Below are 26,067 nucleotides of genomic sequence, written 5' to 3'. Positions count from 1 at the left end.
CGTCATAGAGGCGAGACAAGGCGTCCACCTTCACGTTCTTCGAGCCTGGCCTATAGGAAAGCGTGAATTGGAACCTGGCAAAGAATAGAGCCCACCTGGCCTATCTCGGGTTTAGCCTCTTCGCTGCCCTGATGTACTCCAGGTTGCGGTTGTCCGTCCACACCAGGAAAGGGTGTTTGGACCCCTCCAGCCAGTGCCTCCACGCCTTCAGAGCCTTCTTGACCATCAAGAGTTCCCGGTCCCCTACGTCGTAGTTCTTCTGGGCGGAGCTCAGCTGCTTGGAGGGGTTCCGGTGCGCTGGGACAGCACTGCCCCGACTCCTACTTAGGAGGCATCCACCTCAACGATGAAGGGGAGTGAGGGGTTGGGATGTGCCAGCACAGGAGCAGTGGTGAAGCGTGCCTTCAGCGTCTTGAACGCCCTCCCCGCCTCCACCGTCCAACGAAGCCGCTGGGAACCTCCTCTCAGCAGGAAGGTAAGAGGCGCGACCACCGTGCTGAAGCCCCGGATGAACCCCCGGAAATAGTTGGCGAACCCCAGGAATCGCTGGACTGCTTTCACGGAGTTGGGGATGGGCCATGACCTGACTGCTCTGACACGTTGCTCCTCCATCTCTACTCCCTCCGTGGATATGAGGTATCCCAAAAAGGACATGGACTGCTGGAAAAACAAAAACATTTCTTGTTTAACATGTAGGTTATGCTCCAACAGTCTTCCCAGCACAGACCTGACTAACGAGACATGCTTAGCTCGGTCAGCAGAATAGACCAAAATGTCTACCTGGGTTGGAGCAGGGGAATTCCCTGGCTTGTCACCTCCTCGCCTATTAGTGGATAGAGGGCAGGTCGGGGAGAAATTACCCCTTTCTCCACAATATGAGCAGAGGCCCAGATTCCTCCTTCTCCTACGCTCTGCCTCGGGCAAACGTGCAGAGCCCACCTCCATCGGCTCTGGCCACGGAGCAGGTGTAGCCATGGGCTCCGGATTCTGCACAGGTCTTCATGGGGACCGAAGGAGGTTGTCCAACCGGATCGCCATTCTGATGAACTGGTCGAGTGACAGGTTGTCATCACGGCAGGCTAACTCCCTCTGTTCCTCCTCCTGCAGTCCGCTGCTGAAAACGGTGACCAGAGCCGACTCGTTCCATCCGGTGGAGGCCGCAATGGTCCGGAACTCCAGGGCGAACTCTGAGGCGGTCCTAGATCCCTGGCGTAGTCGGAGCAGATGCTCACCCCCCTCTCAGCCCTCCACATGATGATCAATCACTGAGTGGAAGAGGAGGGTGAAGCGCTCGTAGGACTCAACCTCGGGTCCGCCCGTTTCCCAGACCACGGCACAGTCCAGGGCCCTTCCGGTCAGTGCCGAGATGACTGTGGCAACCCTGTCTCTCCCGGAAACAGCCTCAGCATAGTGAGCGAGGTACAGGTCGCATTGCAGAAGGAATCCCTTGCATCTTGCTGGTGCGCAATCGAAGCGCTCCGGGAGGGACAGGGGTATTCCGCGGACCGGCTCAGATGGGACAGAGGCAGGTAGTGGTGGTGTGGGGGCTGGTGCCAGAACCAGTGCTGGAGACTGGAGGGACTGCACATTCCTCTCCAACTGCAGGATGGTTGCCAGCACGCTGTCCATGGCACTGCCGAGTCTGGTGAGACAGTCCTCGTGATTCTGGACTGTCTCTACGATGGTCACCACCTCAGCCTTTCCCAATGTCTCCATTTTGCTGGGTCGATTATTCTGTCACGTTGTATAATGATTAGAAGACAGGCACAGGAATAGTATTAGGGGTTTTTATTAATCCACCCAACACAAGGTACGTCATGAAAAACGACAGGGATGTAACCCAAACAAAAGAGCGAGGTGTAAACCTCTAAACAATACACGGGACGGGACCCGTAATAACAAGAGCACAATACACGGTACTCACGAGACCAACGGACATGGGACAAGACATTCCGGGGTTGGTGGTAATGATCCAGGTCAGTGACGCCTAGAAGACCGGTGATGTAGACCTCCGGAGCTGGTGAACGGAAGGAGCAGCAGTACCGGGGGGATCCGTGACAGATTGAAGAACACATTGGGAGGGATCTTAGACCGTTCCTCCATACAGAATGGTCAGATGACATGATAATAGAGCTCTTTGGCCACACACACCAGTGTGGGTTCGTGGGTAATGCGTCGAAAAACGGAAGCATGCAGAAAAGTACCTTATACCTACGGTAAAATAATGGTGTTGTGTCTTTGATGTTATGGGGCTATTTTGCTCCCACTGGTCCTGTGGCCCTTGTTAAGGTCGATGGTATCATTAAATTTACCAGGTAGCCTACCAGGACATTTTGGCCAAAAGCCTGGTTGCCTCTGCCAGGAGGCTGACACTTGGACGCAAGTGGATCTTCCAACAAGACAATAACCCCAAGCACTGATCAAAATCCACAAAGAAATTATTAATTGACCACAAAATCAAAATTTTGCAATGGCCATCTCAGTCTCCGGACTTCATCCCCATTGAAAACCTGTGGTTTGAATTGAAGAGGCTAGTCCATAAGAGCAAACGAAGAATATCTAGGATATAGAAAGATTCTAGATCCTCCTGGCTGAGGCAACCAGGTTTTTGCCTAAAATGTCCTGGTAGTCATTTACATTTTATTCATTTAGCAGACGCTCTTATCCAGAGCGACTTACAGTTAGTGAGTGCATACAATTTCTTTTTTTTTCTTTTTTTTTCATACTGGCCCCCCTAGGAAACGAACCCACAACCCTGGCGTTGCAAGCGCCATGCTCTACCAACTGAGCTACACGGGGCTAGTCTACCTGGTAAAGTTCATGATGCCGTCGACCTTAACAAGGGTCACAGGACCAGTGGACGGAAAATAGCCCCATAACATCAAAGAAACACCACCATATTTTACCGTAGGTATGAGGTACTTTTCTGCATGCTTCTGTTTTTCAATGCCGAACCCACACTGGTGTGTGTGGCCAAGGAGCTCTATTTTCATGTCATCTGACCAATCTGTATGGAGGAATGGTCTAAGATCCCTCCCAACACGTTCTCCAATCTAATAAAGCATTTTAGAAAAAGGCTCAGTGTAGTTAACCTCGAAAGGAGAAGACGCTAGAGTATTGAAAACAGGGGTGCCAATAATTTTGGACCCTTATCTTTCTTCGATTTTTTAAAATTAGTTGTTAAACAAAATCTTTCTCTGAGCAATTGTATTAGTATAAAATAATATATTTTCCTCTTTTTTTTTTGCATACAATATAGCTCAGTATTTGTATTATTTATTTATTTTATACAGTATTTTTGGCTGATCTTTATCAAGGGTGCCAATAATTATTGACTTGACCGTATTGGAGTCTATTCATTCGAAACATGTTATTACAAGGCAATTGACAGCTATTAGACACCAATTCATTCTAGAATTAGGCCTAGTTTAAATTATCCAAAGCATTTTGGCTCTGTATATTAAAGCAATTATATTTTTCCATTGTTGTTAGGGCATCGACCTTACAGGAATAATGAATGTGGCAGGTGCTAGTTTTGTTCTCTCTACTGTAGCACAGAGGAATGTGGCAGGTGCTAGTTTTGTTCTCTTTGCTGTAGCACATATGTAACCCCAGAACCCTTGCTGTAGATAGCCAGGTGGGAGCTCTAAGGAGAGCCTTACATCATTACCACCATGAGGTGGGACCGACAGTTAACCTGTTAATTCACCACCGTGGTGAATGCGTCAGTGGCCAGATGCAAGGTGGGAAGGTCACCCAGAATAGACTCAAATTAGATACATATGACATTTATCTATCTTAATGAAATTACATCCAAAAGGCTTTATTGGCATGGAGTCTAACCACATAGAATCATATTAAATCTGACGACGGAAATGAGACCTCACCCTCGTGAGATCTCAATGGGAAACTGGTTTGATACACCTACTATTTCTGTGACAATGGAAATGCACTTCATATTTTTTTCCTCTGCAGGTACCAGACTGATGGTGTTGTACGGCCACCTGGTGGATAATGTGAGCACTCTCGATTGTACTGCGCCCTGCAGTGCAGTAGGTGTCAGTATGTGCTTTTTCATCCTTTTATGAAAAGTATCTTCAACCTGGAGGAGAACCAGGAAGTAACTCCGTCGTTTGTTTAGATTATAAACTAGCTAGCTCTTGGCAACTTCAGGAGTTACGTTTTTACTTGCTTTAGAAAGTAAAAGGTGTAGCTAGATAGAGTAATTCAAAACAGCATCATAACATGAATAAAACAGAGAGTGGAATCATGAGCTCAATGCTTGTTGTTGTGGCCGTTGCCTGTGTCCTCGTTAGCCGAGCAGGATGTCAGACTACTACGCCAACGCCATCGATTTGTAAGATACTGTTCCTAAATTTTTGGTAACGAAATGTATCAACAGCATGATTCAGTATTGGCATTACTCGTTTCATTTTTTGGTTTGTTTGCATGATGTCGCTTGCAATGTCTCGATGGCTAGCTAGCTAACTAGAACTGAAATGCGTCATCAGCTAACGTTAACTTGCTAGGTTAGTAAAAATCAACAACTTTGAGTTGGTGTGACATGCAAAACTAGTCTGGCGATTTAGCCGATTTTTTTTGCGGGGCACAGCTAAGACTTACTGAATGCAAATAAGAACACACATTTCCTTTCATTTCAGTTTGCAAAGCGTTCTCAACTTGTGACTCATGCATTCAAAATCCAAAGGTAAGCAGAATATTATGTAACACTTCTTATTTGTAAAACATATACATTATTGCCTTGCCTACGATCACTCAGGCTATGTTCAATAAAACAAAATATATATTTTTTTGTCAATTTGTACAATTTTATACAAGGGTCACATCATTGAAACTAATGTCTGAATCGATTTAAATTACTCTATAGAAATTAGGGCTGGGAATTGCCAGGGACGTCACCATACGATATTATCACGATACTTAATGCCGATATGATTTGTATTGTGATTCTCATTATTCCATATGTATTGCGTTCCGTTGTTCCAAACATATTGCGCACCATGTGTCTGCTGCAGAGGGACAAGAGAGCCATGAGAAAATAAGTTTTGATCAGTCATGGAAATAAAAATGCTGAAAACAAATTCGCTCCCTATTTAAAAATAAGATGGAAAACAATCTATGAAGGAAAAATACTGGAGTTTTGGTAAAGGTACAGCCAACTAGGGCAAACTTAATGTTGTGATAGGCTAATGATGAGTGTCTTGTCTTTTCTCAGTGCCTGTGGTGCATGACCAATGGCACGTGCACAGACTACCCAGTGAGCTACATTCTGCCTCCACCTGCAGTGTGTAAACTGTCACAGGCACGATGGGGAGTGTGTTGGGGTGAGTTAAATAAAAAATTTACACGATGGGACCTCCCATTAGACCTCCTGATGTGGGTGCAGGCGTTAGTCCCACCCAAGCAAGAACACACCTGATTGTACTAAATAACTTAATGTAGTGTTTGATTTAGACATGGATTAGTAGAATCAAGTGTGTTACTACTTTGCCAGAACAAAAGCCTGCGCTGTACCCACATCAGCCCTTGGAGGGCCACATGCTTAGTTGGTTGTCTGTTCAGGTCAATATAGCAACAATCAGATGTAATACATATTAGTACATCTGATTGTGAATGGTGGAGCCTTGTTGGCATAGTTCAAAATCAAACTGTATTGGTCGCGTACACTTATTTTGCTGATTTTATTGCAGCTGCAGTGAAATGCTTATGTTTCTAGTTCCAAAAGTGCAGTAATACCTAACAATACACACAAATCCCACAAAATGAAGAAATATCAGAATGAGCAATGTCCGAGTCTGGAATATAAATATATTCACCCTGTGGCCAGTTTATTAGTACTGGGTTGGAACCCCCTTTGCATCCAGAACAGCCTGAATTCTTCGGAGCATGGATTCTACATGGTGTGGTGTTCAAACGTTGCTCAATTGGTATCAAGGGAAACATTCCTCTAACCATTACACCACCACCACCACCAGCCTGTACCGTTGACACCAGGCAGGATTGGGCCATGGACTGATTGTGTGCCCACTGGTGCCGCTTCTTCTTGTTTTTAGCTGATAGGAGTGGAACCTGGTGTGGTCGTCTGCTGCAATAGCCCATCCGTGACGAAGACCGACGAGTTCTGCACACCACTTTTGAACTGCGCCATTATTTGCCTGTTTGTGGCCTGCCTGTTAGCTTGCACGATTCTTGCCATTCTCCTTTGACCAATCATCAACGAGCTGTTTTCGCCCACAGGACTACCGCTGACTGGATGTTTTTTTGTTTGTCGCACCACTCTCGGTAAACCCTAGACACTGCTGTGAGTGTAAAGCCCAGGAGGCTGGCTGTTTCTGAGCTACTGGAACCGCCGTGCCTGGCACCGACGATCATACCAAGCTCAAAGTCACTCGTTTTGCCCATTCTAACGTTCAAACAGTAACTGAATGCCTCTGTCTGCCTGCTTTATATAGCAAGCCACGGCCACGTGACTCACTGTCTGTAGGAGCTAATCATTTTCGTGAACTGGGTGGTGTACCTAATAAACGGGCCATTGAGAAAGTATTCACACCACTTGACTTTTTCTACATTTGGTTGTGTTTGTTAAAGGCTGAGATTTTGTCAATACCCCATAATGTGGAATTATGTTTTTAGAAATGTTGACAAAATAATTACAAATGAAAAGCTGAAATGTCTTTAGTCAATAAGTATTCAACCCCTTTGTTATGGCAAGCCTAAATAAGTTCAGGAGTAGAAATGTGCTTAACAAGTCACATAAGTTGCATGGACTCACTCTGTGTGCAGTAATAGTGATTAACATCATTTTTGAATGACTACCTCATCTCGTTACCCCACACATACAATTATCTGTATGGTCTCTGTCGAGCAGTGCATTTCAAACACAGATTCAACCACAAAAACCGTGGAGGTTTGCCTCGCAAAGAAGGGCAGCTATTGGTAGATGGGTAAAAATAAAAAAAGCAGACATTGAATATCCCTTTGTGCATGGTGAAATTATTAATTACACTGAATGGTGTATCAATATACCCAGGCACTACAAAGATACAGGTGTCCTTTCTAACTCAGTTGCCGGAGCGGAAGGAAACTGCTCAGGGATTTCACCATGAGGCCAATGGTGACTACAAAACAGTTACAGAGTTTAATGGCTGTTATAGGAGAGAACTGAGGATGGATCAACAACATTGTACAGGAGTTACTCCACAATACTATCCTAATTGACAGATTGAAAAGAAGGAAGCCTGTACAGAATAAAAATATTCCAGAACATGCATCGTGTTTGTAACAAGGCACCAAAGTAATACTGCAAAAAATGTTGCAAAGCAATTAACTTTCTGCCCTGAATACAAAGTGTTATGTTTGGGGCAAATATAGTACAACACATTACTGAGTACCACTCTCCATATTTTCAAGCATAGTGGTGGCTGCATCATGTTATGGGTGTGCTTGTAATCGTTAAGGACTGGGTCAGTTTTTCAGAATAAAAAAGAAACTGAATGGAGCTAAGCACAGGCAAAATCCTAGAGGAAAACCTGTCTGTCTGTTTTTCCACCAGACACTGGGAGATGAATTCACCTTTCAGCAGGACAATGACCTAAAACACACTGAGTGTAGAAAGCATTAAGAACAACACCTTCCTAAAACATTAGGAACAACCCCCCTTTTCCCCTCAGAACAGCCTCAATTCGTCTGTGCATGGACTCTACAAGGTGTCGAAAGCGTTCCACAGGGATGCTGGCCCATGTTGACTCAAATGCTTCCCACAGTTGTCAAGTTGGCTTGATGTCCTTTGATTGGTGGACCATTCTTGATGCACACGGGAAACTGTTGTGTTGCAGTTCTTGACACAAACCGGTCGCCTGGTACCTACTACCATACCCTGTTCAAGTCTTTTGTCTTGCCCATTCACCCTCTGAATGGCACACATACACAATCCATGTCTTAATTGTCTCAAGGCTTAAAAATCCTTCTTTATCCTGTCTCCCATTCATCTACACTGATTTGAAGTGAATTTAACAAGTGACATCAATAAGGGATCATAGCTTTCACCTGGATTCACCTGGTCAGTCTATGTCATGGAAAGAGCAGGTGTTCCTAATGTTTTGTACACTCTGTGTACACTGGAGTTGCTTACCAAGACGACATTGAACGTTCCTAAGTGGCCTAGTTACAGCTTTCACTTAAATCGGCTTAAATCTTATGGCAAGATGAAAATGGCTGTCTAGCAATGATCAACAACCAACTTGACAGAGCTTGAAGAATTTTAAAAAGAATAATGTGCAAATATTGTACAATCCAGGTGTGCAAAGCTCTTAGAGACTTACCCAGAAATACTCACAGCTGTAATCACTGCCAAAGGTGATTCTAACATGTATTGCAAAAATGTCTAAATGCATGTTTCCCTTTGTCATTATGGGGTATTGTGTGTAGATTGGTGAGAAGAAAAATCTTTGATCAATTTTGAATTCAGGCTGTAACACAGCAAAATGTGGAATAAGTTAAAGGGGTATGTATACTTTCTGAAGGCACTGTATCTATGTATATAAAGGTGTGTGTATAGACCGTATGGACAGTATATGAAAAGAAAGTGTACAGCAGTAGTTATATAGGATGAGCCTTAACTAGAATACAGTATATACAGTACATATAAAGTGGTTGAAACAGTATGTAAACATTATTAAAGTGACCAGTGTTCAGTGACTATGTACATAGGGCAGCAGTCTTTAAAGTGTAGGATAGAGTACCGTGTGGTAGCTGGCAAGTAACAGTGACTAAGGTTCAGGGCAGGGTACTGGGCGGAGGCCGGGTAGTGGTGACTATTTAACAGTCTGATGGCCTGGAGATAGAAGTTGTTTTTCAGGCTCTTGGTCCCAGCTTTGATGCACCTGTACTGTCTCCGCCTTCTAGATGGTAGTGGGGTAAACAGGCCGTGGCTTGTTCAGGCCTAGCAGATGTCAGTCAGCCAGCCTGCCCCCTCTGGCTGTTCTGTGTTGATTAAAGAGCTGCCCCACTGACTGATCCACAAACACACACACACACACACACACACACACTGGGGCTGCCTGCTGGAGCTGCCTGCAGGGGCTCTGATCACAGGCCTCTGGGCCACAGATGACAACAGCATGGGGTGTCTGGCTGGTTTCTGAGCACAACCATGGGGTTAGATACCAGGGCTAGATACTAAGGAATAACACACTTTCCACACTGTTGTTGTGATCATTTTAATAATGAAAGAAGAGATCTGTAAAAAAAATTGGGAATTTTTTTTTTTGCCACAAATATTGGCATATTTAATCAGGAATACAATGTTTTATGACATGAGATTTTGGAAACAACCATCTTTGTCCAAACTAGTTACTAATCAGTTTACAAAGCCTTCTCAACTTGTGACTCATGCATTCAAAACCCAAAGGTAAGAAGAATATTATGCAACAATTTTTGACCAACATTACTTTTGTCCAAACTAAATCGAGCAAGTGCAAAAATCTTGACATTAAACCCCACTTGTAATTTCAAAAACACACCAGCAAGTGGCAGTATTGTCTAACAAATGTGCACTGTTGAAAGGGGTCTGAGTGCCAAGCTGAGCTTTTCATATCGCTCAATCACAGGCTGGTTCCGCTCAGGCCTATTAAATAATACTGCATATCTGACTTTCTCAACCAATCAGTATCAGTGCAGTCTGTGCACCCCTCATTTGAATCTGTTTGATTCCTCATGGGTTTATTAGTCATATACCTACATATTGGTAGAATAAATGCATAATCACATTAATAATGAAATGTTCTCTTCATCCTTGATAAAGGATAGTGTATTGTGAACATGTGTGAAATTCACTTACAAGTCAAATAAACTTGAAGCATGTTGTTATTTGTTCATATCTTTCTCTGTTCCAGTGAACTTCGAGGCCCTGATCATTGCCATGGCAGTGTTAGGCGGGACCATCCTCATCAGCATCACAGTCTGTTGTTGCTGCTGCTGTTGCTGCAAGAAACGTCAATCAGGGTAAGACAGGAAGTGATGTCACAGAATTGACCTGTCTAGCCTAATATTAAGGGATACTTGCATAGAATGGCAAGGGCTCTATCAGTCGGTCTTGTTCATAATCCTAGGAAACCTCCACACTAACCATGTCTTTCAATACCTCAGACGCCTCATAAATGTGCTGATATTACTCATATCCAACATGAAATTATTCAAAATGCAAATCTCTATTAACGTGCACCATCCATGTACAGTGGTTATACCCTTTTATTAAAACAGGAGGGTGCAGTCCTGGATGCTGATCCAGTCCTGCTTGTTATGCGATGCTAGGAGGGAGGAAGAACAAACTGTCACTACATAGTGGAACGTCAAATGTCAATCAAATGCTTGCTGGCCTGACACCCTGATTGGCAGCCATTTTAAATGCAGCCGCTCTGTGCATGTCAACCATCTATCCTAACTAGACATGAAGGCCGTGACGACGAGAAAACATGTCTGTCCCATAATAAATTCAACTACAGACACGCTCACACAGTTCATATTTCTCACCTCCCAATCATTGGAATGCATCTGCATATATTGGCAAAATGATTTGTTCCATTTTAAGATTACATCCAATTAACAGAGATGACACCTCTCGTTTCATTTACATTTACATTTTAGTCATTTAGCAGACGCTCTTATCCAGAGCGACTTACAGTTAGTGCATACATTTTTCATACTGGCCAGCAGAACCTCTCACCTGTCAGAACCTCTCAACCTTTCCCAGCTTACACAAGAGCAGCCTCACATTTTGCATAAAACACAAGCAAAAGAATAACAGGAGACAGGATCTATGCAAAGTGAAGAACAATGTCTTGCAGTGTTATTGTTTACAAGGAATTCTGTCCAAGTGTCATTTCCACTCGGAGACAATAAAGTATATTATAAACTGGGTGGTTCCAGCCCTGAATGCTGATTGGCTGACAGCCGTGGTATGTCAGACCGTATACCACGGGTATGACAAAACATTTATTTTTCCTGCTCTAATTATGTTGGTAACCAGTTTATGATAGCAATAAGGCACCTCGGAGATTTGTGGTATATGACCAATATACCACGGCTAAGGGCTGTTCTTAGGCACGACGCAATGCGGAGTATATGGCCATATACCACACCCCCTCGTGCCTTACTGCTTAAATATACTGTACAAGGAAAGTGTGTTCTCAGACCAATCTGTGCTAGTGTGTGTCTCTATGGGTCTGTAGACCGTGATGTTTCAAGGTGATTGTAACGCTGCCTGTGTCTCTGTGTCTCACCAGGCCAGACAGAGATGAGGAGAGGTTTGCCAGGAGGAGAGAGGAGATCAGACAGCGTGCTGATGAACGGTAAGGACTCATTAGTTATCACACCCTCAGCTTCACACTGGCTTTCAAACCACTACTAAAAGATGCTCAATTTTATCAACACAAAGATTTGTGTGAGCCCACACTGTTAGTTGCTTTGATTTTTGGTGAGGTATTGTATCCGTTTCAATGCTAGAAAGCACTTCCCACAGCTACCTAGTCAGATTCAGAGTTTTCTACTCTGTTGCTGGTGAGCATCTATAGAGACATTCTCTGTCAGGGTTGGAGATTTGAACAGTTGGTGAGCACCGTCCCCATGAGAAATACTGTGTGTGTGTGTTTGCCTGTGTGTATCCCCAAACACCAACCGAGAGGATTGTAATCACTGACTCCAGTTCTTAGTCCTCAGCAGCTGCACTTTGATAATGAGGTCATAAGTGTGTGTTGAATAAAGAACAGGCTACTACATCTTGTAGTGTAGTGGTAGAAATGGGATTCTGAGCCACAGTTCCTCCGACACAGAATCACTGTGTACTAAAGCTGGTCCGGAAGTCGTCGTCTGTCCGTTGGTCCATCCCCCCCCCCCACATAAATGTTTCAGCCTTTCTTTCTTTTTTTCCGCCTGTCATCCACCGAGAATAGCCTGATGAGTTGTTTAACGTGGTGAGCAGTCACTCATGCAGAAAGACAGTCGGTAACGGTAAGCTTCTCATGTCACGTGCTGCATGGTGTGTGTGGTGTACTGGGGAGTCTTGTCTCGCTGTGTGTGTGTGTTTCTGAATTAAACCAGCCTCTGTGAACCTTTCTTCTTTCAAGCCAGGGAATGTAGAGTAGACTCACTCAGTCAGTTCCTGATGTGTCTCAAACCATCATAGTCTGTGTTAGTGTACTGACTACATAGACAGTGTTGCTGTTCTGATGGGAACAGAGAGGACCCAGGTCTGTTTTAGGCACCACGGGAGAGGAGGGAACTGTACTGATCTACATAGACAGTGTTGCTGTTCTGATGGGAACAGAGAGGACCCAGGTCTGTTTTAGGCATCATGGGAGAGGAGGGAACTGTACTGATCTACATAGACAGTGTTGCTGTTCTGATGGGAACAGAGAGGACCCAGGTCTGTTTTAGGCACCATGGGAGAGGAGGGAACTGTACTGATCTACATAGACAGTGTTGCTGTTCTGATGGGAACAGAGAGGACCCAGGTCAGTTTTAGGCACCATGGGAGAGGAGGGAACTGTACTGATCTACATAGACAGTGTTGCTGTTCTGATGGGAACAGAGAGGACCCAGGTCTGTTTTAGGCATCATGGGAGAGGAGGGAACTGTACTGATCTACATAGACAGTGTTGCTGTTCTGATGGGAACAGAGAGGACCCAGGTCTGTTTTAGGCATCATGGGAGAGGAGGGAACTGTACTGACTACATAGACAGTGTTGCTGTTCTGATGGGAACAGAGAGGACCCAGGTCTGTTTTAGGCATCATGGGAGAGGAGGGAACTGTACTGACTACATAGACAGTGTTGCTGTTCTGATGGGAACAGAGAGGACCCAGGTCTGTTTTAGGCACCATGGGAGAGGAGGGAACTGTACTGATCTACATAGACAGTGTTGCTGTTCTGATGGGAACAGAGAGGACCCAGGTCTGTTTTAGGCATCATGGGAGAGGAGGGACCTGTACTGACTACATAGACAGTGTTGCTGTTCTGATGGGAACAGAGAGGACCCAGGTCTGTTTTAGGCACCATGGGAGAGGAGGGAACTGTACTGATCTACATAGACAGTGTTGCTGTTCTGATGGGAACAGAGAGGACCCAGGTCTGTTTTAGGCATCATGGGAGAGGAGGGAACTGTACTGATCTACATAGACAGTGTTGCTGTTCTGATGGGAACAGAGAGGACCCAGGTCTGTTTTAGGCATCATGGGAGAGGAGGGACCTGTACTGACTACATAGACAGTGTTGCTGTTCTGATGGGAACAGAGAGGACCCAGGTCTGTTTTAGGCATCATGGGAGAGGAGGGACCTGTACTGACTACATAGACAGTGTTGCTGTTCTGATGGGAACAGAGAGGACCCAGGTCTGTTTTAGGCACCATGGGAGAGGAGGGAACTGTACTGATCTACATAGACAGTGTTGCTGTTCTGATGGGAACAGAGAGGACCCAGGTCTGTTTTAGGCATCATGGGAAGGAGGGAACTGTACTGACTACATAGACAGTGTTGCTGTTCTGATGGGAACAGAGAGGACCCAGGTCTGTTTTAGGCATCATGGGAGAGGAGGGACTCTGTACTGATCTACATAGACAGTGTTGCTGTTCTGATGGGAACAGAGAGGACCCAGGTCTGTTTTAGGCATCATGGGAGAGGAGGGACCTGTACTGACTACATAGACAGTGTTGCTGTTCTGATGGGAACAGAGAGGACCCAGGTCTGTTTTAGGCACCATGGGAGAGGAGGGAACTGTACTGATCTACATAGACAGTGTTGCTGTTCTGATGGGAACAGAGAGGACCCAGGTCTGTTTTAGGCATCATGGGAAGGAGGGAACTGTACTGACTACATAGACAGTGTTGCTGTTCTGATGGGAACAGAGAGGACCCAGGTCTGTTTTAGGCATCATGGGAGAGGAGGGAACTGTACTGATCTACATAGACAGTGTTGCTGTTCTGATGGGAACAGAGAGGACCCAGGTCTGTTTTAGGCATCATGGGAGAGGAGGGAACTGTACTGATCTACATAGACAGTGTTGCTGTTCTGATGGGAACAGAGAGGACCCAGGTCTGTTTTAGGCATCATGGGAGAGGAGGGAACTGTACTGATCTACATAGACAGTGTTGCTGTTCTGATGGGAACAGAGAGGACCCAGGTCTGTTTTAGGCATCATGGGAGAGGAGGGACCTGTACTGACTACATAGGCAGTGTTGCTGTTCTGATGGGAACAGAGAGGACCCAGGTCTGTTTTAGGCACCATGGGAGAGGAGGGAACTGTACTGATCTACATAGACAGTGTTGCTGTTCTGATGGGAACAGAGAGGACCCAGGTCTGTTTTAGGCATCATGGGAGAGGAGGGAACTGTACTGATCTACATAGACAGTGTTGCTGTTCTGATGGGAACAGAGAGGACCCAGGTCTGTTTTAGGCATCATGGGAGAGGAGGGAACTGTACTGATCTACATAGACAGTGTTGCTGTTCTGATGGGAACAGAGAGGACCCAGGTCTGTTTTAGGCATCATGGGAGAGGAGGGAACTGTACTGATCTACATAGACAGTGTTGCTGTTCTGATGGGAACAGAGAGGACCCAGGTCTGTTTTAGGCATCATGGGAGAGGAGGGAACTGTACTGATCTACATAGACAGTGTTGCTGTTCTGATGGGAACAGAGAGGACCCAGGTCTGTTTTAGGCATCATGGGAGAGGAGGGAACTGTACTGATCTACATAGACAGTGTTGCTGTTCTGATGGGAACAGAGAGGACCCAGGTCTGTTTTAGGCACCATGGGAAGGAGGGAACTGTACTGACTACATAGACAGTGTTGCTGTTCTGATGGGAACAGAGAGGACCCAGGTCTGTTTTAGGCACCATGGGAGAGGAGGGAACTGTACTGATCTACATAGACAGTGTTGCTGTTCTGATGGGAACAGAGAGGACCCAGGTCTGTTTTAGGCACCATGGGAGAGGAGGGAACTGTACTGATCTACATAGACAGTGTTGCTGTTCTGATGGGAACAGAGAGGACCCAGGTCTGTTTTAGGCATCATGGGAAGGAGGGAACTGTACTGATCTACATAGACAGTGTTGCTGTTCTGATGGGAACAGAGAGGACCCAGGTCTGTTTTAGGCATCATGGGAAGGAGGGAACTGTACTGACTACATAGACAGTGTTGCTGTTCTGATGGGAACAGAGAGGACCCAGGTCTGTTTTAGGCACCATGGGAGAGGAGGGAACTGTACTGATCTACATAGACAGTGTTGCTGTTCTGATGGGAACAGAGAGGACCCAGGTCTGTTTTAGGCATCATGGGAGAGGAGGGACCTGTACTGACTACATAGACAGTGTTGCTGTTCTGATGGGAACAGAGAGGACCCAGGTCTGTTTTAGGCATCATGGGAAGGAGGGAACTGTACTGATCTACATAGACAGTGTTGCTGTTCTGATGGGAACAGAGAGGACCCAGGTCAGTTTTAGGCACCATGGGAGAGGAGGGAACTGTACTGATCTACATAGACAGTGTTGCTGTTCTGATGGGAACAGAGAGGACCCAGGTCTGTTTTAGGCACCATGGGAGAGGAGGGACCCTCTAGAGAGATTACAGCACATCCCTAGAGTCTGGAGATGGAGAGGTTAGGGCACAGCTAAGCGCTCTGAGCCCTCTGTCATCTGTGCCACAGATGGGGAGCGTTCTACAGAACAACTAAACAGACATAAGTTACCACATCACAGCCCCACCATACAGCTCCACTCTAACTATCCAGCTCCATACTCCACCGACTCTTACTGTATCTCAATGTTTCGAAATGTCCCATTGAAATAATACAGGGAATAGGTTATTTTTGGGGAGGTCTAAGACAGAGAGAGTTTAGAAAGTGCACTTGAGTCTTTGAGATTGTGTTCATCCCTCTCGCTCTCTTCCGATTTCTTCCGGTCACTCTCCCTCCCTCCTCCCCTCCCACTTGTTGCCTTGGTGCATGGTTATGTGGGAGTCAGTCAGTCAGCTGAGAGGGAGGGAGGTGGGGGTGACAGATGGTGGTCAGGACAGCCTCTGCTCCTCTCTGCTCCCTGTGTTGTCAGCCTGCCTCCTCCACTGATTGCTGCTCCACAGATCACTACCTGGCATTAAAGAGCCCAGACTGATTTACACTGTTGTCTTTCTTTGTGTGGGACTGGCACTGGGGACCCAGTTAATTTACGTCCCTTGAGGGGCCAACAAAACAATCACAACTGCCTCCCCTCCCTGCCTCCTTTGTGTCACCCATAAAGGGAAAGCAATGGCCGGGTGGCAGGCAGGGCTGCTGGCTCCTCAGCCTGCCCTGTGCTCGTATTTCACCTACTGCTGTCCATGCCGGGGTAAAACACAGCGTCTTGTTGTTTACGAGCCTCTATCAGGGGCCAAGGGGAGGTAAACAATGACACTAAAGCTGCCTTAAATAATGTCAGATGTCTAAAGGCTTAATGCTGCCACTTTAAGGCATGGCAGCTTCGTTCAGCAAGATGGAGGGTGGAGTCCATTTTTGTTTGTAGACGACAGATGTAGATGCCACTTTTGTTATTGATCGCTTTTGACAACCGCATTTGATATCTCCACTACTGCAGTGACTGCAGTCTGTTTTGTGGGCTTGATAAGGTATGTGCAGCTTGGGCAAAGTTCTTCCATTAAGCGGAGCTCCTCTGATGAGGCTGGGGAGTATGGTGTAGGAACTGTGAAGTGTCACTGGTGAGAAAGCTGAGGTGCTAAAAGTGTCAGTGTGAAACACCCACTGACTGAGTACGTTTACATGCACACTCATAATTAGATATTAAACTGATTATGGCAGTAGGCCGAGTATGGCATTAGTCATGTAAACGCCTTACTCTGCGGAAGGTCAAAATGGAAGTTAAAGCACCTGGTCTTCTGAGCAATCTTTTGAATTATTAGGACATGTGAACAGCTTAATCGGCGTTCCAGCAGTGTATTTGATCTGCGCATGTGACAGCACCGGTAGTGCAAGCCTCCCTCTAATGCGTGAGTGAAGTGAGCTTGGGAAAATTGAAAGTATGCATCTTATAGTTTTCACATACAAACTTTTAATGTCCGAACTCAGAATCAAATAGGCTTAGCAAAAATAACATGGTCACTGTGGTAGAATGTTTATTTTGAATAGTAATTTTCTGCATTTATCAAAAGTTCCATCGGGTAGGCTAGCCTGATTTCAGATGTGTCCATTTAAACAGGATTATTAGGGAAATCGTTCTTCTTGCAAAACACGTCAACGTATTAAACAAACTATTAAATTAATCTGACTGTCCACAATAATCGTATGATAGTGTAAAATGTAACAGTGCTCACTGACTGCTGGTTTAAAAAGTATGAGGCTTGTATTCACAATCTCATTCATTACCCAGAAGTACTGACTGAGAAGACTTTATGAATCCTTCATTTCCTAATGTTTATTATCCTGTGCTGTGTTCTTCTGTTCTCGGGTTATTATATGTTCCAGTGTTGATTATTGTCATGTTACTGTGTGATAGAAAATGACAAACGTTGTCCTCTACTCTTACAGGAAGGTGGAGAGGAAGGTGAGGCATGATGACATCCGCAAGAAGTATGGTACGTATCTCCCTCTTTAACTTATAGAAGTTAGGCTAATATAACTATTTTAGGTATTTTATTAGGATCCACATTAACTGTTGCCATAGCATCAGCTACTCTTCCTGGGGTCCACATGAAACATGATACAAAACAGATCAAGGACAGAACTACATAAATGTATATAATGGTATGTCTCAACTTTTTACTAGCAATTTATCTTGTATCTAATATGAACCTATTGACTCGCTCTAACCTCCTATGCAAACATCTCCTTATATAATCTGACCCAATGACCTTAGTCTACTTCCCCAGATATGAAAGTCTTCTGAGACTGTACATTTACAAGCCTCTTACTGCTCTGTGACCTGATGTACTTTACATAGGCATAATGGGATGAGCATTCAGCATTCATTGTCCTCTATCCATAGGGGCATCCATTTCCATATTTTCTAGGGTGTTGCTTATTGAATTTCCATCCTCGGTCACGTTAATGCATTATTCAGCATAGTGAACGTGTCACAAACAAGCCAACTCAGCCCACGTATTGGTTACTTTACCTCAAGTCTCTCGAAATCAATTCTAACACGATGCATCACACTTTGGATGTCAGATACTGGGCATCTCATTACCATCTGCATGTTAGTACAGGTCAGCACAACACACAGTTCCCCATGTTGAAACATCGATACAGAAACACAGGCCAACTCGGTCTCAGGTCATATCTTGATTCTGAATACTGTAACAACCCGTAAGGCTCTGTTAGCTGGTTTATTCAGTATGCCAGACAGTGTAGGAGAGAGGAGGGAGAAGAGAGGTGAGGTGACTAGGAATGAGCAGCGGTCTATAGGGCAGTGGGCTCCCTGGGGTGAATAGGAATGATGGGAGATATGAGCACTGCAGTCAGTCCCAGCGTTGACCGAAATGCGGGTGGGATTCCCGGACTTCCTGCTTATATCCTCCTGATTCCAGGAATTATCCAACGGAGGTTTCTGGAAAACCTAGGAATTTGGGGAAAGTCACCGGCATTTTTCAGTCCTTAGTCAGTCTATAGGAATTATGGGAGTTATGAGACAAGCAGCTGCCTAAAGGGCAGAGTGTCCCTGGGGTCTGATACTGTGACCTCTGCTAGGCCTCTGACCCTGGGACTGGAGAGAGAGCGAGGGGGGAGGGAGGGGGGGGGGGGGTATATAAAGACATCTGCTTCTGGTTAAGTGTGAGAGGGGGGTAGCATAACTCTAACGCTCCATATTCCTAGTGAAAACGATCTATTTCTCTGTTATTGATGTTGTAATGTTTGAGATTTTTCCATACATTGCCTTCATGTGTGTGTATGTCTTGTGCCTGTGTGTTAACATGTCTTGAGGTGTGTGCGTTAACATGTCTCGAGAAGTGTGTGTGTTAACATGTCTCGAGGTGTGTGTGTTAACATGTCTCAAGGTGTGTGTGTGTGTGTGTTAACATGTCTCGAGATGTGTGTGTGTGTGTTAACATGTCTCGAGATGTGTGTATTAACATGTCTCGAGGTGTGTGTGTTAACATGTCTCGAGCTGTGTGTGTGTGTTAACATGTCTCTGTGGTATTGTTTGCAGTTCCACGTCAATTGTGATTTTCTGTATGGACAACATGACAGAGTGATGGATGGCGTTCTCCTTCACATGCCTCCTGCTTACAGCAGTCTATGTACATCAGGGACCGTTTGGCATTTGTCTGCTACTCAAACAAGCTGTGTGTGTGTGTGCGCCTTTCACTCAGTCAATCCTCAGAGATCAAACAAGACCTAGTGACCTGCACCACATTCCCATAATCTCCACAGCCTCTGTACAACCCCTAGACAGCCTCTGTACAACCATGGACCATGAACTATATAGAATACTAGAATGGACATGAACCTTCTTATGATGGGATAAATGTTAGCCATTTTGGTCAGGGAGTTGGTCAACCATGGTTTGCCAGTGCTGTGATAAGATATTGTGTAAAATAATGAATTTGAAGAATTTATCTGCACTGTATGTTTGTTAGCTAGCTAGCCTTCCAGTTTTAGAGGAATGATTCCAATAGTGTTTTAACTTAACTACCAATTTGCCAACATTCCTTTCAAACAATGCAGTCAATACACAGCCATACACTGGCTGAAATCAGTTGATGATAGGACTTGTAAATGCAACAAGTACTGGTATTGTATCATATATTAGCTTTCCAAGAAAACAAACATTTTGACATTTATGGTCTGTTTACATATATTTTAGAGGCTATTTATACAGAGAATTTGTATAAAACCCATATAAACTGTATTTGTAATTATTACAGTATTTTAAGGAGACAATTCTATTACACAATTTCTGATATCACATCCCTTACTTATATTTTCCTGCATATGTAAAATCAGGAATATGCCTCTACCGCCATTCATTACAATTAGACTCGTTTGGATTTCTCCTTGACCAATATGGCTGCCATTTTTACCACATTCTGGAACTTTTAAGGTTTATGACACAGCCCCTCTAGTAGTTTAATAGGATCTCTATGCTCTAGACAGCCTCTGTACAACCCCTACACAGCCTCAGTCATAACCCAACAGCTTCTAATCACTGTTTTTCAATGTTCCCCATCCCTCCTTTATTTCTCTCTCTCTCTGTATTTGATTTTACAGGTCTTGTCCCTGACTCTGACCACCCATACAGCAAGTTTGAAAATGAGTAAACCAGAAACCTGTGTGAGAGTGAAGAGAAGAGTTGTTCAGATGGCCCTGCTCTACTCTGCTCCATCCTCTTTGGGCTGACTATCGTCCTGTCCTGCTGACTGTTTTAGCTTAGCGAGCAGAGACGCCCTACTCTGACACACACATCAAGACCTGTCTATCATCATGGTTCATGTAAATCAGAACCTTTGCCTATAATGATCGAATGCAGTTTTTATTCATTCATTTTAGGTTCTGATTGAAAATTATTCAAAGTTTGAGAAAATTGTATGTTTGTCACACGATTTAGAAGTTTGAGGAAGTCTGTAATATTTAGTTTGCTGTTGGAGACGTGGCACTGAGTGGAGCTTCTTAACTTTCTGCACATTTCCTTTGTATTTTTGTGAAATCTGATTTAAAGAACCTTTGTTTTAAATTATTGTAATGTCTGTGAGTACCTTTGCGCTTTGTATATATTTCATAAACCAAGATCATAATAATCTTTGCTCATTCTGATACATTTCCTAATGAAATGTTTGTCATTTAAAGTAAAATGTTGAAAGTGTTAACGACAAGCCTAAGATTGCCAAGCGTCGGCTGGAGTGGTGTGTAAAGCTCGCCGCCATTGGACTCTAGAGCAGTGGAGTTCTCTGGAATGACGAATCACGCTTCACCATCTGGCAGTCCGACGGATGAATCTGGGTTTGGCGGATGCCAGGGGAACGCTACCTGCCTGAATGCATAGTGCCAAATGTAAAGTTTGGAGGAGGAGGTATGGGGCTGTTTTTCATGGTTCGGCCTAGGCCCCTTAGTTCCAGTGAAGGTCAATCTTAATGTTACAGCATACAATGACTTTCTAGACGATTCTGTGCTTCCAACTTTGTGGCAACAGTTTGGGGAAGGCCCTTTCCTGTTTCAGCATGACAATGCCCCCGTGCACAAAGCGAGGTCCATACAGAAATGCTTTGTCGAGAATTGTGTGGAAGAACTTGATTGGCCTGCATAGAGCCCTGACATCAACCCCATCAAACCTTTGGGATGAATTGGAACGCAGACTGCGAGCCAGGCCTAATCGCCCAACATCAGTGCCCGACCTCACAAATGCTCTTGTGGCTGAATGGAAGCAAGTCCCCGCAGCAATGTTCCAACATCTAGTTGAATGCCTTCCCAGAAGAGTGGAGGCTGTTATAGCAGCAAATGGGGACCAACTCCATATTAATGCCCATGATATTTCTATGAGATGTTTGAGCAGGTGTCCACATACGTTTGGTCATGTAGTCTACCTCATCAGCCTCTCCACCCCTCCTTATTCATAACCATACCCCAATCTACCAGATGTCTGGATTGTGTTGCCTGTCCTCATAATGACCTCATGTTAGCCAATTTAATACCCTGTATGGACATTCGACATCTTAATGACAGCGCTACTATGGAAAGTTTAAACGCAACATGTAAAGTGTCGGTCCCATGTTTCTTGAGCTGAAATAAAAGATCCCAGAAATGTTCCATATGCACAAAAAGCTTATTTCTCTCAAATGATGTGCACAAATTTGTTCACATCCCTGTTAGTGAACATTTATCCTTTGCTAAGATAATCCATCCAGCTGACAGGTCTGGCAGATCAATTAACTGATTAAAGAGCATGATCATTACACAGGTGTACCTTGTGCTCGGGACAATAAAAGGCCACTCTAAAATGTGCAGATTTGTCACACAACACAATGCCACAGATGTCTCAAGTGTTGTGGGAGCGTGCAATTGGCATGCTGATTGCAGGAATGTCCACCAGAGCTGTTGCCAGAGAATTGAATGTTAATTTCTCTACCATAAGCCGCCTCCACCATCATTTTAGAGAATTTGGCAGTAAGTCCAACCGGCCTTACAACCACAGACCACATGTATGGTGTTGTGTGGGCGAGCGGTTTGCTGATGTCAACGTTGTGAACAAAGTGCCCCGTGGTGGCGGTGGGGTTATGGTATGGGCAGGTATACGCTGCACACACTGATCAAAATGGAAATTTATTGATGGCAATTTGAATGCAGAGATACCATGATGAGATTCTGAGGCCCATTGTCGTGCCATTCATCCGCCGCCATAACCTCATGTTTCAGCATGATAATGCACGGCCCCATGTCGCAAGGATCCGTACACAATTCCTTGAAGCTGAAATTGTCCCAGTTCTTCCATGGCCTGCATACTCACCAGACATGTCACCCATTGAGCATGTTTGGGATGCTCTGGATCGATGTGTAAGACCGCGTGTTCCAGTATCCAGCAACTTCGCACAGCCATTCAATAGGAGTGGGAAAACATTCCACAGGCCACAATCAACAGCCTGATCAACTCTATGCGAAGCAGATGTGTCGTGCTGCATGAGGCAAATGGTGGTCACACCAGATACTGACTGGTTTTCTGATCCACACCCCTGCCTATTTTTTTGAAGGTATCTGTGACCAGATGCATATCTGTATTCCCAGTCGTATAATCCGTAGATTATGGCCTAATACATTTTTTTCAATTGATTGATTTCCTTATATGAACTGTAACTCAGTAAAATCTTGCATGTTTCGTTTATATTTTTGTTCAGTAGAGTTCCCATTGGCTCACGAAACTTCCTCTAACTTCCTTCATACTGGACACAGAGACATACAAATGGTATCCACGAGTTCATCTGACTCTGGGGGAAGTAGATAAAGGGCCTCATTGCCAAAATCCCAAAGGATCCCTATAACTTTGTTTAAAAAGCTGCAGAGACTTGATAATGCTGTTAGTAAAAAAAGGTATACTGTAGTCCTACAGAAAAACTAAAAAAAAGTTGGAAATATGAGAGTGTACACTTGGTTAGGCTAGTGGCCGAACTGCTATCTAAATGGAATCTAATTCTAATGCTAGTCGATGCTTTGTTATTGCGGCTTCTGCACGCGTGCACCGTCTGAATCTACAAGGACAAGCGCATGCAAATCTCCAGAAAAGCTTATCTTCAGTTCAGTCATTTGCAATGCAGACAACATCCAGACTGACAACACCCAGACAGACAACACCCAGACTGACAACACCCAGACCAGATCAGCGTTTTTAAAGGTGAAAATACTGAGCAGGAGAAGTCAAATCAGGTGATTTTGAAACACTTTAAGGCGGATACCTTACCACTCTGGAGTGGTCCAAGGCAGATTAAATAAAATATAAATTAATCTGAGTCTCATCACTTTTATTGGTTTTATTGAACAGTTATAAAGAGATTCTTGGACACGCATGCTGTGCACCTGTTAATAGTGGCATCGTGTAATAGACTCATTGTAGTCCCATATGGGATACACGTTGAATAAGAATACCTCAAAGGATTTCCCTTGCACATGTACAGGGCCGACCCAGACCGGAGCAGCTGTGTCTGTGTTGTCTTGACCCTGGTAAAGAACGTGATTACAGAGCTCAGCTCAGGACAGCCCATCATAATTGATTTGGAATACGTAGCATACTTTACATTGCCATCATGCCAACTCCTTGTCACTCAGTGACATGCCAAACATGACAATGACAGCAATGGGGTTGGCAAGAGCACCAACAGATCTGGGAGCAGGCTATACTTTACAATCATGTTTAATTGTATTGAAGAAGTTCTCATTGAACAATGAAACCCATTGAGTCATAAAAACGTCAGAACCATGCAGGAGCTCAGATTTGGACAGGACAGTGGACACCCTGCCTTCCCTGGAGGAATGTATGTGTACATTAAAACAACTTGGCCTTGACAAACCCCTCCACATTCCTAGCATGTTTCCCAAAGAAAGTTGGCTGGAGAACAGAGCAGCTGTGCTTTAAAACCTTGACATCAGGAGGTAATGTGTGTACCATGTCTTAAACTTTATTTCATAACTCTGCTCATTCTATTCAGATAAGATCAGTGATACTTGATACCAGTGGCGATTTTAGCATGTAGATATTGGTGGGGCAAACTATAAAAAATGTTTTTAGATGCATGCCAGCAAAGCCACTGCACAACACAACACTAAACAATACATTAATTGCACTATAACAGTGACAAACGGTGCCCACAAACTGTTAGGGCCTACATAAAGCTGTCCCAACAGCAGAGCTTTCTTTTCAGCACCATGGAGTGAATCCTTAACACCGCTACACCTGGCTATCAGCGGAGCCTTGTCTGGCAGCGAAACAGTTCATGCAGCTTCATTTACTGCCTTTTTAAAGAACGGCTGATATGGCTTACTTGCTTAAACAAATGTGGTTTCTACTGACAATTGACAAACTATGGCATAAGGGAACAATGAGCGGATAGGAGGCAATCCGTAATTTCGATTAAGACATTAATGAGCGAGCTAAGGCGGACGTAGTCAATATAACTATTTGTTCAGCACTTTTGTAATGTACAGCGAAAAGATATTCAGAACATGGGCCGTTCTTACAGTATTCTCCCTGTACACCAAGTCAGAACCGTAGGAGAAATAAAGGGGGCATATAAGCAGACAATGAATGCTCTTACAATATTCGGTGATGACATTTCTCTAAAACAGGCTATAGGCTACATGTGCACCACCAAGTCAGAACAGTAAGCTAAGTTATGAGGGGGAAAGGGACCAAATTATTAGGGTGTGGAACATGGGCTACTAACAGCTTACTACACAACATACACTTAGTATTACTTTCTTAGCTACATCATACATACTTTGAGGGAAAAAAGTATTTGATCCCCTGCTGCTTTTGTATGTTTGCCCACTGACAAATAAATGATCAGTCTATACTTCAGTGATCTTCAGGTCGGAGCTCTGGAAAGAGGCCCGAGTTCCTGACTTGTAATTACGAGTTGGATGACCGTTCAAAACGTATTTTCCCAGTCGGAGCTCATTCTTTCCAGAGTTCCCAGTTGTCTTGAACTCACTGAAGTCTGAGATTTCCCAGTTCCAAGTTTCAAGTTGTTCTGAACGCGGCAGACGTCATGCTGGATTGACAGCATGGCTAATGTTGAGTGTTTATTCTTTTAAGCTTGGAAAATAGACCCTTAAACCCAGACTTGGGACCACACACACACTCCACTGAATATCAGGCTAGTAATTGCTTTGCAATGCTTGCAGTTGGCCACTGATTCCTTCCAAACCACTCATTGTTGTGTAATGTTTATGTCCAATGGTTTCCAGTTGTTTGAACGCGGCAGACGTCATGCTGGATTGACAGCATGGCCAAGGTATTCAACCTTTTCTGGCCCATGGTGTTGCGTGTGAATGTTTATCAATCAAATGTATTTATAAAGCCCTTTTTACATCAGCAGATGTCACAAAGTGCTATACAGAAACCCAGCCTAAAACCCCAAACAGCAAGTAATGCAAATGTAGAAGCGCGGTTGCTAGGAAAATCTCCCTAGAAAGGCAGGAACCTAGGATGAAGCCTAGAGAGGAACCAGGCTCTGTGGGGTGGCCAGTCCTCTTCTGGCTGTGCCGGGTGGAGGTTATAAGAGTACATGGCCATTAAGGCCAGATTGTTCTTCAAGATGATATACTTTTAAGTTTGGAAAAGAGGCCCTTAAACCCAAACTTGGTCCACACACCCTCTCCACCGAATAGCAGGCAGGGGAAGCAAAATACTGATTCCTTCCAAACTACTCATTGTTGAATTTGCGATTTCCAATTTATTGTGTAATGTTTATGTCCAATGGCGGATGAGCACCGATACGTTTTATCTATAATTTCTCTTCATATGACAAGGATTGAAAAGGATTTGCCAGTAGATTGTCGACGTGATTCATGATGATGACTGCGTGTC

General features: G+C 44.5%; 1 protein-coding gene across 1 annotated transcript; it reads left to right on the top strand.

The window, feature by feature from the left end:
- Positions 1-4,077: 4,077 nt before the first annotated feature.
- LOC121543025 (pituitary tumor-transforming gene 1 protein-interacting protein-like) lies at positions 4,078-20,730 on the top strand. The gene is made up of 7 exons (XM_041852701.2): positions 4,078-4,357; positions 4,662-4,708; positions 5,237-5,345; positions 9,915-10,023; positions 11,304-11,369; positions 17,589-17,635; positions 20,268-20,730. Exons 1-7 carry the CDS (start codon positions 4,246-4,248, stop codon positions 20,315-20,317), a joined length of 540 nt encoding a protein of 179 aa, XP_041708635.1. The 5' UTR covers positions 4,078-4,245; the 3' UTR covers positions 20,318-20,730.
- The last annotated feature ends 5,337 nt before the right edge of the window (positions 20,731-26,067 follow it).

The sequence above is a fragment of the Coregonus clupeaformis genome, chromosome 28 (assembly GCF_020615455.1).
Source record: "Coregonus clupeaformis isolate EN_2021a chromosome 28, ASM2061545v1, whole genome shotgun sequence".
NCBI lineage: Eukaryota > Metazoa > Chordata > Actinopteri > Salmoniformes > Salmonidae > Coregonus > Coregonus clupeaformis.
This window is presented reverse-complemented; position numbering and strand designations above follow the sequence as displayed.